This window comes from Mesoplodon densirostris, chromosome 18, assembly GCF_025265405.1.
Source record: "Mesoplodon densirostris isolate mMesDen1 chromosome 18, mMesDen1 primary haplotype, whole genome shotgun sequence".
Classification (NCBI taxonomy): Eukaryota; Metazoa; Chordata; class Mammalia; order Artiodactyla; family Ziphiidae; genus Mesoplodon; species Mesoplodon densirostris.
This window is the reverse complement of record NC_082678.1, coordinates 45,709,166-45,727,491: the sequence shown is the minus strand read 5'-3', so window position 1 is coordinate 45,727,491 and position 18,326 is coordinate 45,709,166. Positions and strand designations below refer to the sequence as shown.

The following is an 18,326-nucleotide window of genomic DNA, read 5'->3' as shown; positions in this document are numbered from 1 at the left end:
GAACAAGGTCCAGAGGGATCAGAGAAGGACACAGAGCTGGAGCTGAGATGTGAGGCATGAAGGAGGCCTTTCGGGGCTCTGGACAGACCCGTGAGGGTGCAGCAGGCAGAGGGAACAGCAGGTGCAAAGGTCCGGAGGGAGGTATGAGAAGGCAAGGACATTTGGGGAGCTACTCAGAGTTCGTCTTGACTGAAGTTGGGATGCTAGGCATTGGGCTGGGGGGGTGGCCAGAGGGATGGCGGGGTCTCGGAGAAGAGGTAGGAGCGGGGAAGCTGAAGGGAAGGCCTTGAACATCAGGAGTGCCCCTGGGGACCCACGGAATAGTTTCTGTGGGAGGGACAAGCTACATTTTAGAGAGATCATTCTGGAAGCCAATGCAGAAGATAATAAATAGGAGGGACCAGGGAATGAGTGTAGAGGGGGTTGTGATGGGCCGGGTGAGAGGTGATCAGGGTGAATCTTGACCTTGCAGCTCAGCAGAGGCTCAGTGTCTGGGGAGCACCCCGAGCAGGGGGGAGCTTGTGGGTCTTTCCTTCTCAGCCCCACTGCATGAGCTGAGTTAGCAGGCTGGCCAGAGCCTGGTTTGGGCCCCCAAGGCCTGGCAGATCACAGGGCTTCAGTTGCCCCCATTCCTGCTCCATGGGGCCTGCTCAGACCCTTTCTGGCATATCAGGAGGAGAATTCCCGATTCCTTCTTCCCTGAGGCCCAGTCTGCCTGAATTGCTCCCTCAGCGGCCACCAGATCCTCCTGTTTCAGGTGTTTGGTGAGAGCGTTTCTGTTCTTGGCCACACATTTTGCTTCTCTTGCTCTCAGGGAGCTCACAGTTTGTTGGAAGGGGATTGGAAAGAGGAAATATAAAATCACTCAGGAAACCACGGGCGGGATATGGAAGCATCTTCTTGGAGGAAATGATGGGGCTCAGATGCGCGGGCGTGTGAGGTTGGGACACGCAGGATTAGTGGGCGACAGAGGCCCTGCCCTCCCTGTGTAGCCTGTCGTGTTTGCGGGAGTTGCTGGCAGCTTCTGCATTTGAAGAAAGCTCCAGCCGAGGCGAGCCTATTGGGCCCAGGGGCCCTGGAAAGCTTAGGCCAAGTCGGGTCTCATTTAGACAGTGGCTGAAGCAGCGGCACATCTGGTTAATCACCCTCGTCCTGGGAGCCTGCTAATCAGGAGGCCGGCTTCACCGCGCTCGCCTGCTGGTGGCTGGGAGGGACGGCGGAGCTGGATGCTTTTCCCCAGCAGCCCTTACAAACAATCCCTTCTCCATTCCCCCTGCTCCCCACTCCTCAGCCCCTGACCCCCCCCCCCCGCCCCGACTTCAGGAAGCACTGCCCACACTGCCTGCCTGAGCCATTCCAGGAAGCCCCAGCTCTAGAAAGCCCCTCCCCCGATAGGGGGCAGAGGTCACGGGAAGAGCCCCCAGCAGATGTGAGGGTGTTGAAAGGGACCAGATATAAAATTGGGTAAGTGACTTTATCCTTCTGAGCCTCAGCTTCCTCTTCTGTGAAGGCACCCTTCTCCGCACAGGTGTGAGATCTTAGTGATCGAACAGGTGGGAAAGCACTGGGCAAACCACAAGCTCTGCAGCCCAGGGACAGCCTTTCTGGTTTCCACAACTGAGCCCGCACTGCTGGGGCCGGCCCTGACCTCCCCAACATTCTTCCTTCTACCCATGTGACACCAGTGTGAATCCTATGTACCAGCTTCTCAGTGACATTCCCTCCTGGCTTCTTTCCGCCTCTGCACCCCTGCTTCCCCGCTACCCCCAGCTTTAATGACCCAGCTCCACTCCCCCAGCAGGCATTATTGCCCACTGAAATCCTGCCTGGGCTACAAATCCTATTTCCTTTATGATAATGAAGTATTGCTTGGTAGCAGCATCTTGTAAGCCATCTAGGTGAGTTGCTCTAAGGGCCTGGCCTGAGAACAGTGAGGTGATGAGCTAGACCTGGCCTATTGCCTCCCCTTCCCCCAGGGTCTGGCACAGAGTAGGTACTAGAGAAACACCAGAGGTGTATGTGTTGTAGTCAGGGCTGTGACCAGTGCTCTGAAAGGACTGGGGCTTGGGGTTTAATTGTCTCAATTCTGAATGATTTTGTCTTCAGATCTGTGTTTTGTAAGTGCCGCTTGATGGGACAGTGGAGCGTGTGCTGGGGCTGGGAGCTTGGTCCATGCGTCGGGCCGCCTCCCACCCCCTCCCTGCCTCCGAGGATGGGCTCTTGGCCTCCCGCTCTCCTGCCCTCTGCCACCCAGCTTCCTCCTCCCTGCACCTGCCCAGAGACAGCTACTGTCCTCCCCGGCCTAGGTGCCGGGACGGTTGGGGTCAGAGGCATGGGGCCCAGTGTCAGTACAGAGCAGCCGTCCCCACCCTGGGCTGGCAGAGCTGTGGTGCCTTCAGCGGGTGACTCAGAGAGGGCAGGTCTTTCACCCACCCCGTCCAGGATCCCAGAGTGTTTTGATGTGGAGGCCGCAGTACCCTTGGGGGCCACCTGCCTGCCCGGGGGGTTGGGGCAGCAGGCAGTGGGAAGGGTGGACGCATGGCCCAGCTTTCCTGCTCTCGGTCACGGCACGGTGCCAGGGTCCAGCAGCTGGCGGGAGGGGGACTCTGGTAGCTGATGGCCCATGTGCCTGGGTGCCATGCTGAGAAGCAGGCGCCCCCGGGCACCTGTGAGGGTCTACACTCACCCCTCAGGTATCCCTGTGCACGAGGGAGCACACATTAAGTAGCAAATAAAAAACACCAGGACAGGTCAGGAAAGGACAAAGGGAAAAACAGTATTTTAGTACCTTTAACAGTTATTTTTTTTCTTCTTTCCTTTTTTTTTTTTTTTGGCTGGGCCTCATGGCTCGTGGGATCTTAGTTCCCGACTCGGGATTAAACCTGTGTGCCCTTGGCAGTGAAAGCGCGGGTCCTACCTACTGGACCGCCAGGGAATCCCCAGGTTTTTTTATTTTTTTGCTTTTTGAACGAGGGCCCCTGCCTTTTCATTTTGCACTGGGCCCTGCTCATTATGTAGTTGGTTTGGGGCACAGTAGAAATGGCAGGAGACTTGGGTTTGGAAGAGCTAGTGAATCCCTCCGCCTCTCCAAGCTGCAGTTTTCTTATCTGCCCCCGGCCCCGCTCCCCTACACCTGCCTTTCCTTGGTTCCGCGTGCTGCGGACGCGGTCTCGCTGGCTGCTTGCAGTGTCCTGCTCGGTCCTCTCCCGGTCAAAGCTGTGTTTGCCCCGAGGCTCTCAAGTCGTGGCTCTGCCGCACCTTCCCCAGGGTCGCTGGATCAGAGCGAGTCTCTCCCTCCTCCTCTCTCATCTCACCTTGACTTTTTCATCTCCGCGTCCCCCACAGCCCCTGGCACAGTGCTTGGCAGATAGATAAATAGAAGGGGTTTTATAAGTGAGCGTCTTCATCTCAATGGGAGGCATCTGTCCTGCTGGGTGACGGGAGCCGGCTTTTCCCCTGGATTCAGCTGGTGCTCAGACAGGATGCTTGTGTTCCGTCCTGACCTACACATCTGACATCTGATGTGGGATCTCCCTTGCTCTGTCTGCATCAGTGCTGCTCTGGCACCCGGGGAAGCGGTCTGCGCGCACCTTGTCATGCTGTCAGGGGGCTACTCTACGAGGGTGCCCAGGCCTCTGTTCTCCACCTGGGCCTCTGTGGAGCACGGGCTCTGCCATGACCCCTGGGCCCGGGGAGCACTGTGAGCTGGCACCCAGCACTAACCATTGAGTCTCTCTACCTGACTCCACCTGGAGTAGTGATGGTGACAAAAGAGATGAGGTCTTGAGCCAGTTGTTAAAAGTAAATAAGTAAATGAAGCAACACTAAGACCACTCCTCACACCTTGAATGGCTACTGTGTGCTGGGCTGTGTGCTAAGGGCTTTACACACATTAATCATTTGATATTCACAATAACCCTCTGAGGTAGGTAGCACTCCTGTCCCCATTTTATAGATTAGAAGACTGAGGCAGGCAGAGGTTAAGTAACTTGTCCAAGGGTACACGGTTACCAAGATGTGAGTCCAGGTGTTTAACCGAAATGCAGTACAACCAAGGACTTTCAGTACTTGTAGGGTCCTTAGAGAGCACTGGACCCACACTGGATTGTGGGAATGAGGCCCAGAGAGGGAAAGTGACTTGCCTCAGGTCACACAGTGAGTCTGAGTCCATGGGAACCTGGAAAGGAATCTCAGCCTCCTGACTCCAAGTCTATGCTCTTTCCATTCCCTACTCCTGCCTTTGAGAATGCCCAGAGGCCCTGATCCCATGGAGGAGGGAGACAGATTAGGATTCAGGTGACATGAGCCATGAAGGCAGCCCTAGCAGGCAGAGGCTGCAGAGACAGGGCGATGGATGCCAGTGCATGGCATCTGGGATGGTTTATTCCCTTGGAAGGGAGTCGCCCATCAGCCCCTGGACCGTTGGCGGGGAGGTGGTGGCATTTCCTACACTGAAGTCGTCCTTGAGTCTGCAGGGGAGGGACCGGCAGCTTTGCACGAGGAAGGGCATTCAAGGCCCCTGGCAGAGGCCTGGAGCTGGCTTCTCTTTGTGCCCTGGAACCTTCCTTGGAGAACTGGGGAAGGTTCTCCAAGGAAGAACCTTCTTCTTCTTGGGGAAGCTGTGGACACATTTTTGGGGGGGACTTCAGACTTGCTCAGGAAGCCGGGGATGCCAGACCTGGTATCTGTAGGTTCTGCCGGCATGGTCAGGGTCAGGAGAGAGGGTCCCACCTGGGCAGCAGGATCCTGCCTCTAGCTAGAGTTTTCAGGCTGGAGGCATGACTTCTACATTGCTTGGCCCATGCCCTAGACTCCAGTCTGGCCACTTTTGTGCCGTCCCCCTGGCCCTGGACCCCTGTCCTGGCAGAGCTGGAGGACCCTTCAGCAGAGTGGAGTGAGACCGTCCATTGAACAGGTGTGTATAATCGAGGCCCAAAACATGGTGCCACAGAACCAGGGCTAGGTCTCCTGATGCCAAGGGGCTCCCCTGGCTGAAGATCTCTGGGGGCCTCAGACAGAACTGCTGACTGACTGGGCTCTCAGTGGGCTGAGGTCAGCTGAGGGCCGGGGATTCCACTTCTCAGATTCCAGCCTCACTCTGGCCACAGAGAATTTTCTAGCTCCTGGGGTTTGGCTTGGGTCCCTTTCTGAGCCTTCCAGTTAGGTGGGGTGGGCTCGAGGGGAGCATTCGCGATGGAAGGGAACTGGCCTTTGCTGAACCTGACCCTGTGAGTCCCTTGGGATGCAGAGCTGACCTTTGAGGACAAAGGTCCTGAGAATTGAGCCCTTTGAGGAAGGATCAAAGTCTTCGTGGAAGAGGTGGCCTTGGGTTGGTTCTCCACCCAGCCCGCAGGATACAGCGTGTTCGACAGAGAAAGATGGAAGAGCCCCAATGGTGTGCAGGTCCTTTGGCTGATGGAGATGAGGCAGGAAGGGGTGGGCAGAGGCTGGGGACATGGGCAGGGGCCACTTTACAGAGAGGCTTGCTTGCCAGGCTGAGAATTTGATGACGGCGAGTCACTGGAGGTCTTGGAGCAAGAGAGTGGCCTGGGCAGGCCAGTTTCCGAAAGATTAATCTGGTGAAACTAGAGGCAGAGAAATTTGACAGACCAATGTAAATGCTGGGGAGGTGAGTGTCTGTTAAGAGCAGCCCTTACTTCTGCTGCGACTGGGTGTGTAAATCAGAACATACGCCTCTCTGGAAAGCAATCAGGCAATAAACATCGGGAGCCTTAAAAATGTTCTTACCCCTTTTTTTTTCTTGCAGTACGCGGGCCTCTCACTGTTGTGGCCTCTCCCGTTGCGGAGCACAGGCTCCGGACGCGCGGGCTCAGTGGCCATGGCTCTCGGGCCCAGCCACTCCGTGGCATGTGGGATCCTCCCAGACCGGGGCACGAACCCGTGTCCCCTGCATCAGCAGGCGGACTGTCAGCCACTGCGCCACCAGGGAAGCCCTGTTCTTACCTTTTGACCCAAAATTTTCCTTCTGTGGCTGTATTTTAAGGAAATCATAAAACAGGCAGAAAGAGCTTCAGCCACAAAGATGTTCCTTGCAGCAGTAATTATAATGGTGAAATTTTGAAACTTTCTGCCAATAGGATAATTTAAAAGTCAACCATGATGTATCGAATGTTCTATAGCTGTTGGAGTGATGTTTACAGAGGTTTCGTAGCTTTATTTATTCATGCTTCAACTTGAAGTACAGAAAGTGTATTTTGTGCTTCTTTATCATCTATGATACCTTCCACGAGCCAACCATTGATCTATTTGTTGGGGATACAGAGATAAATGACATAATCCTTGCCCACAGAGAGATGATATGATCTCAGTTGGCCCCAAAAAAATGTTTATGGAAAGAAGCCTGGAAGGAATGACATAGAACGGGGACCAGCAGTTTTCCTTCAGTCATGGGATTATAAGGAATCTTTTCCCTTTTGTCTGATGGTTGGTGTTTTTCAAAATATCCATAAGGATCTTGTGTTACTTTCATAATTGTAGAAAAAAAGCTTCTCATCAAACGGAGGAGCTACTGCAATAGTCCAGGGAGACGGGATGGAGTTCTGTATTTGGGGAGTGGTGTGTGTGTGTGTGTGTGTGTTTGTGTTTGTGGGTGTTTGTGTGTATGTATTTGTGTGTGTGTGTATGTGTTTGTGTGTGTGTTTCATTTATTCATCCAACAGATATTGACTGAGACGCACTGTTTTAGGCCTGGAAACACACCAGTGAACAGCACAGAAACCCCTTCCACTGGGGAGTCCAAATCCGGTGGAGAAGGAGAGAGTAAGGAGGAGAGAATGAGGCAGATGGCCCCAGCACTCTGTGACTGAAAGTGGGGACGAGGCAGGGAAAGGGGTCACGGGTGATTCCCAGGCTTGGGGAGAAGGTGGTGCCTTCACTGAGGTGGGGACTTGGGAACAGGGGCAGTTCCAGGACTCTGTCTGTGGTCGTGGTGCACATGCGCTACCTGCTGAGCTGAGGTCCAGGAGGTGGTGGGGGACATGGGTCAAGGACTTAGGAGACTAGAGGCTGGCCTAGAGGCAGAGATTTCCAGTTGTCTGCAGGGCGGCGGTGACCCTCAGAGATGAGAGTAAGTGTAGGAAAGGGCCACCCCAGACAAGCAGCTGCTTTATGCAGGTGGGCGGAGGTGGCCAGGACACGCCTCCCCAGGCAGTGGCGTCAGGGCTCGGGCTTTGTCGTGTAGAAAAGGTCTGAAGAGCGGAGAGCTGAGTGTGGCAGGGGCCGGGCAGGGCATGAGGGGCTGGGGGTTCCCTGGTGCCCACCTCCGGCTCTTGGCTCCGGGAGGGGGCAGCTGGACAGGAGGGGCCAGTGGGGCCACAGTGGCCTCGCAGGGTCTGGCCGACAGTGAGGCGGAGTCTGCTCACCTCTCTTCTCTTCTTCTGCAGGAGAAGGGAACGTGCCGTGCACATCCAGCATCCTCCAGGAGAAGCAACGTGAGTTAAACCTGGCCTCCAGGAGTCTTTTCTTCACCTTGGATGGGTCCAAGCTCCTTGGGCCGGGGGCTCCCTCATCCACTCAGCTGGTAGGGTCTTCACTGCTGTGCGGGCTCGGAGGGCCGGGGCCACTCTCTGCCCCAGGAGCTGAGCTCCACGGGCTCCCAACTTCCTACACGCTGGGCAGCTCAGGGGTCAGGGCCAGAGAGAGGGGCCTGAGGGGACTCCGGGGGTGTCCTGGAATCCTCCCTCCTCTGCCAGGCAGCCCAGCCTTCATCCTGCAGCTGCACAGGTGCGCTGGCAACCTGCTGCCTCTGGCCTGTGCTTGCAGTTTGGAACCAGACCTGAGGAAGCCTAGGGAACCAGTGCGGAGGGGCCGGTGGCGGCAGAGGGGAGAGAGGGTCTCGGACCAGGGTGCAGGAGACCTGGGCCCCCCACCCCTCCAGCTAACCCGCTGGGCAGTCTCAGCGCCTGCCTGTGGCCGATCTCCTGGCCCGTCTGTACGTAGAGCCCTTTCTAGCTCTGACGTTCTAGCGCTCTCTGATTTTCCGTCGCTGCCTCTGTCTCCTGGTTTCCTTTGCTTGCACGTCTGGCTGTTCTGCCGTGTTCACGCTACTCCACAGCAGAGCCGACGTTTACCGAGCACTTCTGGCACCTGACGTGGCGCTGGGTGTAAGGACTCGGGGAGCTTAGTACCTGCTCATTGAACCGCACTCCTGTTCTTCTGTACACAATGAATGGCGCCATTTTCCGCAAACTCACGCCAGACACCTGGGCGTCCTTCTAAACTTCCCCTTCTCTGCCACCTTCCAGAGTCAGATCAGACCCCTGAGAGCATCCATTCTACCCGCAGCAGATCTCTCGTGCCTCCACCCGCTCCATCCCCCATCCCTTCTCCAGCTGAGGCCACCATCTTCTCTCTTCTGGATGGATCCATCCTCCCACGCTGGCCTCCCTGCCTCCGATCTCTCCCACTTTGGTTCTTCCTCCAGAGTGTGAGAGAGACCTTCGCAGGAGGCAGACCTGTCCTCATGGGCTCCTGATGCCCTCTAGTGAGTCCTGTCCGATAAAGGATGAGACCGGCCTCCACATGACCCACCTGCCCACCTTCCCCACCAGCCCTCCCGTTCCTTTCCAGACGGACTTCTAGAAGGAGCATGCAGACTCCAAGCACAGGTTTCTCTTAAGCTGGTTGGCAAACTCGAGCAGTGCATCCAGCCCCGTGGAGGGGACAATAGCAGCCCCCTCCGCAGCAGATGGTAGGAAGGACCTGGGGCGCCAGAGCGGTTCCCTTGGGACCCAGCCCTGTTGGCCTCTGCCCTCTACTCCATTCATCGCTTCCTGGGTCAGGGAGCTGGGTCCGCCCCTTCCTGCCAGAACCTACTGTCATCACAGAGGAGGCTGAGGGCACAGCTGTCGGCCCAGTGGGCCCTCTGTCCCCCGGCTCATCTCCAGGGAGGAGCAGCCTCTCCCAGGAGAGCCGTGGCTGCTTCACTCTCTCATCCCCCCCGCTCCCTTCCCCTCTCAGCAGCTTCGCAGTGTGCAGGGCGCTGCACACTGATCTTCATGGCCACCTGGATGCTGGGAAAGGTTACCATCATTACAACCGGGTCACATTGAGAAGATAAAGACTAGGGGTCAATAACCTTCCAAGGAAGGTGCTCAAACACAGACCTCCATGCCCCTCCCTCTCCAGAGCTCAGTCCCATGTCTGGTCTGAGCTCCCATTTTCCTGAAGTTTCTCCTTTCTGGTCACCCCAGGTACCCGGGGAGGTGCCCCATTGTCCCCTGTGTCACACAGGTACCCCCTTCAAGAGCCAGCTCCACGAGCCCCCCAAAAAACTTGGGGTCCAGGATGTGCACAGTAAAGTGCAAGCTGGAGAGACTTTCTCTACCTCATGTCCACCTGTGTGGGTCGGGGGGGTGGGAGGAGGGTGAAGATTCCAGGACAGGAGGACTTGCTGTTGGGCCCTCTGAGTTGGACCCAGTCTGTGTGGAGTACAGCTTGACCTGCACATGTGACTTACACTTGTGGTCGTCAGATAGCTTTCTCAGGGCCAGTGCCAGGCTTCAGATGCAGGGGTGGGGGCAGCAGGTGGTGCCCCCAGTGTGGGGAGGGTCTGCCCGTGGCCATGCCTGTTTGTTAGAGCGGGCTGAGCAGTGGGTCTCTGAACTTTCTCTCGTCCTTGACAATTGTCCAGACTGAGTCCCAGTCCTGGCCCCAGAAGGACCCTTGATCTTCATCCCAGACTGAGCCTCTACCCTAGGCACCAGCAGAGCCCCGATTTGTCCCAGGCTGTATCCTGGCTCCAGTCCCTGGTCCTGGACTGAGCTTGGTTCCTTGACCCCAATAACTGTCAGAAAAACCTGTGTGGTTGTCCCACAGAGGCAGAGGGGGAAGATGAGGATGCTCTCATGGGGGTGTGGCTTGACCTCACGTCCCACTGTCTGGGATTAGGGACCAGAGGAGCAGCTCTGAACCTCCAGACCAGCCACCAAGGGGCAACCCCTCCTGCATACCCTCAGCCCCATGGCCTCCCCAGCAGCCCTACACAGGCGTGGTGCACGAAGCCCCCTGCCCACGGCTGGCCTCCCCACTCCTCTGCCTGGTAACTGGTGTCTTTTCCTGGCCTGTGTGGGCAGCTTGCTGAGCACAGCTGCAGACGGGCTATATTTAGCAGCTTTAATGAGCTCAGGGTGGCAGACGTCCGCCTTGGGAGCACTTTTCTTGCGTGCGTGTGCGTATGCCTATGTTTGGCACGGTCCGTTCGTGTGTGTGTGTGCGCGCACAGGGAAACGTGCGCCTGTGCATTTGTGTGTGTGCGTTAGCATGTGTGTCCCAGCATCAATGCAGTCATCTACACAAGGCTCCGTGTGCATCTGTGTGAGTCTGTGCCGCATCTGCATTGCCAGGGACGTGTGCAGCTTCTGACACGTGTAGGGGCACAAAATAGGAACAAATTATTAGTTCATTCGCTTGTTTGAAAAATATTTAATGAGTCTCTTTTATATGCCAGCACCTTAATAGTCTCTGGGGATAAAATGGAACAAAAACAAATCCAGTTCCAGCCTTTAAGGATCTTACAATCTGGGGGTTGGAGGAGGGGAAGACAAATGAAATAACCACAAAACTAAAAGTATAAGGATTAGTCCTAGGACACAGAAAGCCACGGTGCTTTCGGGAGGAGGACAGTAAGAAGGGAAGGCCCCCAGGAGTAAGGAACACTGAGGTTTCTGTAGGGACTATTCTGTAGGGACTATCCAGGCATAGGGAACAGGATGTACAAAGGCCCTGTGGCGAGGGGAACATGGGATCCTTGACAACTGTCAAAAAGGCCGACGTGGTTGAGCTCAGAGAGGGTGGGGCAAGTGGTGGGAGAGGTGAGTGGAGAGTCGGGCCTGTGGGCAGACCACACGGGCCTTGGTCAGGATGGGGAAGCCGCAGGAAAGGACAGTGTAGGCTGACATGATAAGATTTTTGTAGGGCAGTTAGAGTCTAGTCATGATTCGGTCGGGGGTTCTAGCAGGAAAAGGAAGGCTCTCGAGCAGCATGACTGGAGGAGAGTCCAGTAGGGGTTTCTTCAATCTCAGGTAAAGGAAACCCGCCAGGCACAGGACGATGCCCTGGGCCACTCCCAGCCCTGAAGGTCGCTGCGTGGAGAGCTCCCCCTCTGTCCCTGCCCCACCTGTGCAGGAGCTTGGCCTTCAGGAGGGACAGGAGAGGGACAGCCTGTGGTGAGCGGGCAGGGAGGGAGCCTCACTGGGGATGGTGGAGGTGGATCTGGAAGGGCGAATGGAGACCATACTGCACAGTCCACTGACTTATACATGAACAAACCACCTTTTCCTTTATTTTTCTCTAAGCCCCTTTGTAATTTTGACTCTGCATACCCATCCGGCTGGACTCGTGACAGAGCCCCTCTGTGATTCCAGGGGTTTCCCTCTTCCTCATTTTCCTGCCCTTGTTCCAAAGCCCCCAGGGGTCTTCCCCGCCACCCTGGTGGGGAAACAGCGTGTGCACGTGCGAATGTATGCAGGAAGCTCTCCATCCACGCTCATGGATGCTGCTGGGCTCCGGGCCCCAGCCTGGTACTCCCTTCCGTCCTGGTCTGCCTAGAGGCCAGGCTCCTTGGGGCACAGGGTGGCCAGACCGTGAAAATCATTCTTTCTCCTCCTGGACTTGTGAGAGTCTCCCCAAGCTGTGAGGGCACCGCACCTAGTTCTGTCTCTTCCCCTCAGCCTGGGGCAGGGGGTGGGGATCTCTTTTTAGTCTCAGGGAACCTCTGTCTCCTCAAATCCCTTTCTCCTGGGGACAAAAGGGCTTTTAATCACCCTGCTACATGCCCTTTGAAAAAATTCTTACTTTTAATCTGTCTCTTGAGTAGACCATAGGTAGCACATGTACATGGTATAAAATTCTAAAGGAATGAAGGTGATGAGGGTTCCTCCCTCTCCCCAGAAGCCATGATTGTGACTAGGTTCTTCTAGAACATTCCAGAGATATTCTCTGCATATATGAGCATCTCCCTAAATATTCATTTATATATATATATCTTTATATATACCCCACACAGATGGGAGCATTCGGTGCCTTCCACTCTGTACCTTGCTCTTCTCAGATAACAATATATCCGGAGTATTTTACTATCTAACACATTCAGAAGGGCATCATTCTCTGCAACGGGTGTGTCATATTTCACGGTGGCCTAGTTTATTGAACCAGGCCCCTATTTATGGGCACATAGGTTGCTTTCTGTCTCTTGTCTATATCTTAGAAAGTGTGGCAGTGGTTAGTGTTGTACCCATGTCATTTTGCACATGGACTTGGAATTGCTGGGTCAAGGGCATTCTGTATGTGGAATGACCTTGCCAGACTGCCCTCCACAAAGGCTGTACTGGTTTTTGCTTTCACCCGCAATGAATGAGGAGAGGCTGCTTTCCCACACCCTGGGCGGCTGGGTGTTGATAACTGCTAAGGTGAAAAAAAGGCGTTTTAGAGTGATTTCAATGAGCGTTCCTGCGGTTTAGGGTTCTAAGGTTGAGCACCTTTTCACATGTTTAAGGGCCCTGCCCCTCTCCTTTTCTGGAGCCCATGTTCATTTTGAGGGGATTACCGTCAGGGAGTGTGCTTTGGGGTTCCTTTGTGTGCTGACTTCCAAGCTGGGCCAGGGCAGGCTTGACAGGGGTTCCTTAGGGGGTAGGACCCAAAGGTTCAGGCAGGCTTCTGCTCCTGATAACCACCTCTCTTCCCATTTCCTTCCCTGCCAGGGATGGCTATTTAAAAGACTGACAAGAACACCCCTTTCTTAACCCCTGCCTTTGTGGGATGATGCTTCAAGAGGATGAAAGAGCCCTTGCCGGGTGACCTGGGTTCAAATCCCCACCCCTTCACTTAACCTGTCTGAGCCTCGGTTTTCTCATCTGTAAAATGGGCAGAGCACCCCCGTCCTCCCAGGATGAATGTGAAGTTTGCCTGAGACGCTGGGCGAGGACTAGAAACTCAAGACCCATCTGAGAAAGACTGCATTTATTACAGAGAGTCACCAGATAGGGGACGCCAAGCCCTTCTAGCATCACTGTGTAGTGGCAGGAGAGGTTCTTATGGTTGTATATCTGAAAACTTCCCTGGGCCTGATTCAAGATGGGGACACTGGGTTCCCCCAAGGGGAGTGGCTCCTCAGAGCTATCCCCAAGCTCCCTTGGGGTGGCCAAAAGTGTGTTTTCAAGAGGCAGGATCTGGGGCCCAGATCCTAGCAAGGGACAGGACTTAGTGGGGACAAGCAACTCTGGGGGGGGGCTAATTGGCCCCTGGGGTTTGGCCTCATTAGCCAGATGAATGCAGGCTGACTTGATGGGCTTCTGACCCTGAAAGGCTTAAGGAGTCATAGGAGGGGCCTCAGCCTCTAGATCCCACAGCCCTGGGTAAACATCCCCTGCCAGCATCCCTGCCAAGTGACCACTTGCACTCCTTGCTTGTACAACCTCCTGAAGGGGAGAGAACGCCCTGCCACTGGGCCAGCACGGGTCACTCTTGTACTATTGTAAACATTTCCTTAGTTGTGCTGAAATTCAGAACTCTTCAGAAACTATCCGCTCCCCCACTCATCCCGACTCTGTCTTCTGCTCCTGTGACCCAAACACAGCTCAGCTGGGATTTGCAGGCAGCAAATGTCCCATAGAGCCTGCTATTCCCCAGGCTGGGCCCCCTTCCACAGCTTTCCTGCCCAGTTATTGGGCTCCAGATGTGCCCTCAAAGTGACCTGAGCTGCAGGGAGCAGGACGGGGACGTCCCCTCCTCATTCCATAGTCTCTAGTGTGCGCAGCCTCAGAGGCTGACTACCTTTGGGGGTCCCATTACCCTGGCTCAGGCTGTTTGCAGCCTTTGGTCATGTGACTGGGGTGGGTCACATGACATAGGCCTTGATCATGTGACCCTAGGGGCTTGAGAGATCCTTGAAGGCACCTGCTATATATCTGATTCATCTTGGTACTTCCAGCCCCGACACAAGTTTGGGCAATAACCAATGGAGGAGGAATTGGCAAGTCATTTCAAGTTGGATTTTTAACCCAAATGCAGGATGGTGATTCACTCATCGTGTTTCACATTCGTTCTTTCCTTCCATAAGCATGTCATTTCCTTTTGCATTCCGTCATTTGCTGTCAGCTCCCAGAGGGCAGGGCATTTCACTTTGTTTTGTCTGTAGTGTTTGCATTTAGCAGAGTCAGGAGTAGTAGCTTGTTGACAATATTCTTATCGTAAACACGACACAAGCTTGTAGTGCATTCAATCGATGTATTCATAAATAGTTGTAAACTAAAAGAAATATGAGTTTGCTAGAGAAAAATTGGAAAATAGAGAAAAGCAGAAAGTTAAAAAAAATCACCCATGGTTCCACCATCCAGAGAAGACCACTTATAAACATTTTGGTGTGCTTTCTTCCAATATCAGGCCTCCAACCCATCCTCCACCCCCTCCACCTAGATTGCTGGGGGTTTTTTTTGTTTTTTTTTTTTGCGGTACGCGGGCCTCTCACTGTTGTGGCCTCTCCCGTTGTGGAGCACAGGCTCCGGACGCGCAGGCTCAGTGGCCATGGCTCACGGGCCCAGCCGCTCTGCGGCATGTGGGATCTTCCCGGACTGGGGCACGAACCCGTGTCCCCTGCATCGGCAGGCGGACTCTCAACCACTGTGCCACCAGGGAAGCCCTAGATTGCTGTTTTTGCATAAAGCCAGGGGCTGGGGCACCGTGGAGGAGGGTGGCCTGGAGTCTGGCTGGTGAACAAAGTTGGTGGCTTTTTAATTGTTCTCTGGAGCCCTCAGTGGCTGCCTAGGTCAAGGGTGGGGGGGGAGTAAGGAAGCAGGGCTCTGGGCCCCCCAATCTTTTTCAGTCAGAGCCGTCCACTTTCACCTGTTCTGCAAATTGGGTTTCTAAGGAAAATTTCACTGGGCAAAAGATTTCACTACTTTAAAAAAGTTTTAAAACCATCCAGCACGGGCCCATTCTTTCCCTTGCTTCACACTGTCCCATCTGCATCGTGGCCCCATTCATGAACCTGCACTCCTTGAGCCACTATGAGAGCTGCGGGTTCCAACCTGGTTTGTCTTTCTGCCAGTGTCCCCTCCTCCCCAGATGCCCTAAGCCCTTGGCACTACCTTGGGCTCCCAGCCCAGTGACCCTACCCAACAAGCAATGAGGTGGGGTTGGCCAGAGATGTCTGAGTGAGCCTATCAGGGCTCTGGGGGACCATTGCTTCCTTTTCTAAGGGTCCCCAAACACTTGTTTGTTAATTTGCAACAGGTCTTGCCTGGAAATTGACATGAAGCTCCCTAGATAGACTCAACCACTTTGAAAATCCAGGTGACATTTGCCACCTGCCATTTCTTGGTTCCTCTTCCTTCCTCTGGCATCCCTCAAAGCAACTCGCGCATCATGCCTGCAGGTCCCATTAGGGTCTAAGAGTCTAATTCTGCTGGGCGTGGAGGCTTGAGCTCACACAGCATGCTTGGACTCAGGGAATCTCCGACTGCCTGACTCCTAAGAGGGAATGAGGTCTGACCCCCTCATTTTGTGGTCGCGGGGAGGGTGCCCGAGGTCACCCTCTGACTAGGGTACTCATTTCTCATCCCAGGACTTGTCCATGCCTGTCTCCCGTGTGTGTGTCCTTCTCCATGTGGGTCTACCTGGGGGATTGGGGCCGTGATCTGAGCCTCCTGCTTGCAGCTGAATGAAGCTCTAGATCTTCCCAGACATTTGTAGGTATATGCCGTGCATCTCACACAGAGCAAGATAGCCAAGCCATTGGGTTTATGCAAACACACACGTGTGTGTGTGTTTGCCCATGCATGTGCTTCCATGTGCTCTAAAGGATTAGATACTTTTGCAGATACGTCTCAGGACGTGCCATGTGGCCTCAGGCTGGGCCCAGCTCTGCTCAGTTGACCCCAGGAGTGACTAAGAGAGGTGGGGCGACTGCCAGGGCTGGTAGAATGGAGGGTAAAATTGAGGGGTCAGCTTTAGCCCGGGGGCACCCCCAGCACCCACTCCTTGTGGGTGCCAGTGGCGGGTGGCGAGGGAGATGGAGTCTTTGGGCGAACTGGGTGATGCTTTGCTTAGGGTGCTGAGTGCATGGGTGACGACCTTGGCTTTTGTCTTGAGAGGAGTGTAGCACATCAGTGATTAGAGGGATGATCATGATTTGTGCCTTTCCAAGGATGTGATTAAGCAAAAATAGCCTCTATTCTTCAGGCGGCAGGAGGCGCCACGGTGAGCTGGGGGGGGGGGGGGCACTGGTCCTGGTGCCAGGGCTGGCAGGGGTGCTGGGAGCAGGCGTTGTAGTAGCTGGCCCGCCTCAGAGCTTGTCACAAAAGATTGTCACAAAAACAGTTGTGGGCTCACCCCGCCCCAGATCTGGGCACGGCAGGGACCCAGCCTGAATAGCGCCATGCAAACAGAAATGAACAGGAAGTGGGAAGAAACAGGCAGCCTGCTAATGAGGTCCTGGGGCCCCTGGAATGTGGCTCCCCACCACCCAGGAACCCCTGCCAGCAGCTCTTGTCACCAGAGGCTCTGGGGAAGCCTCTAGGGGCAGAGTGATAAGGCCCCTGCCAGGAAGCTCTAGAATTCCCAGAGGTTCCCTGATACCACTTCCCTGGGGACTTTCAAGCAATGTGCCTCCTGGTGGATGATGCTCCCCTGATCCCAATTTCTCCTGGGGGTTTGACAGCATAGAGATGTCTCACAGGTCATGTGTACCCTGGGATCTTCACTTGCAGTAAGTTTTCACAAAAATGTCATGCTAGGTCCTGACCACTGGTAAACCTTGCTCTCAAGGGGTCCACAGTCTGATGAGGAAATTAGACAAATAATCTCACAGCAGCAAGCCAGGCCCAGCCAGGCACCCTGTGAGATAACCATCTCTGCCTGAGTAGATCTGAGAAAGCTTTCCAGAGGTGGTGACAATTGAGCAGGTTCGTAGGTTAGGTAGGAGTTTGCTGGTCTGCAGAGGGAGGAAGGGCTTCCCAGGCAGAGGGCTCAGCATGAGCAAAGGCATGGAAGAGTGAAAGAGTTGTGTTTCGTGGGTGAGTCAGAGCCAGTGGCCTCAGTCACTGTGGTGGGAATGTCTGGTTCTTAGAAGAGCAGAACCCTTGTGGGCAAGGTACTGGCAGGTGGGTTCTAGGCTGCCTTTCTGTTGGTCTACAGAGACCTCTTCTAAGACTGAAGATGGGGAAGCTCTGGTCCTGTTAGTCAGCTCTCAAGGGGCCAGAATCCAGATCTGGCAGGCGAGGTCCCCCCACCTCCATCTTCCAGAGCAAAGTATTTCTGGCTTTTGTGCATTAAAAGGAAGCCAGTCTCCATCTTCAAACAGCATGGGAGGCCAGACTCTTCCCCTTGGCTAGGGAAGGGGTGAGGGATGCTGAAGACAACCCTGCTGGTCTCCCATCTCCACTGAGCCAGGAACTGCCTCAGCATCATTCGTGGCCAGGACGCAGCACAGATTTGATGCCCAGGGCATCACATGGGCCCCAAGGGAGCTGGCCACAGGAAGATCAAGGATGCGGGTGCTCTCGGTCTGTGTAATCAGTGAGGGTGCAGGATGCAGTCCCCACATACTGGAGGACATGGTGCCCAGGAGATGGCAGGACCCTCATGTCTTCCCTGCAACTTATTTATAGCCTCGCTATGGTAATTTGTGGCAATCACAGCATTTAATTCTGTAATCACACTGCAAGCAGGCATCCAGCCCAGTGAGGCTGGGGAGCCTGCCAGGGCTCAGGGAGGAACTTGGGGGCAGGGCAGGAGTGTGGAGGCGGTGATGTCCCCATCAGCCTCCGGCCCCATTGTGTCAGCTGTGGCTCTGGCTGGGTGCCCCCCGATGCACCCTGGATAATAGTAATAATAATAATAATAAACTATTAACATTTATATAGCACCTACCATGTTCCAGGCCCTGTCCTAAGCACGTTGTATGTATGGGCTCATTTATCCTCATCACCGCTCTGTGAGGTAGCTACTATTATTATGTCCATATTCCAGATGAGGAAACTGAGACCCAGGGCACACAGCTGGTAAGAGCCTAGATTTGTACTCAGGCATTCTGGCTCCAAAGTCCATGGTCCCAACTAGGTTTCTCCCGGCCCCAGAAGTGAGGGGTCTCCCAGGCTCCCCGCCCATGACCTCAGCTCTGCCCAGCTCCTGGTTCCTCCTGGTCCAGCTGCCCCAGGGCTGCACACATGAGGCTGCACACGCCACGAAGTAGGGTTGCTTCATCCTGGGGAAGCGACACTCAGCTTCCCTCCTGGACACTCTCGGGGTTTCCTACTAGCAAACTTTCCCGTGCGGTGGGAAGAAGTCTCGGGGGCTTTAGTCTTCGGGGG

The 18,326-nt window shown here is 54.9% G+C and overlaps 1 protein-coding gene across 1 annotated transcript in view; it reads left to right on the top strand.

Moving 5' to 3' along the window:
• PITPNM3 (PITPNM family member 3) overlaps nt 1–18,326 on the top strand; it is an 86,382-nt gene that overhangs the window by 40,074 nt on the left and 27,982 nt on the right. The window contains exon 4 of the mRNA XM_060081053.1: nt 7,404–7,451. Within this exon, the coding sequence (XP_059937036.1) occupies nt 7,404–7,451 (48 nt within the window). The remainder of the gene's footprint in view (nt 1–7,403; nt 7,452–18,326) is intronic.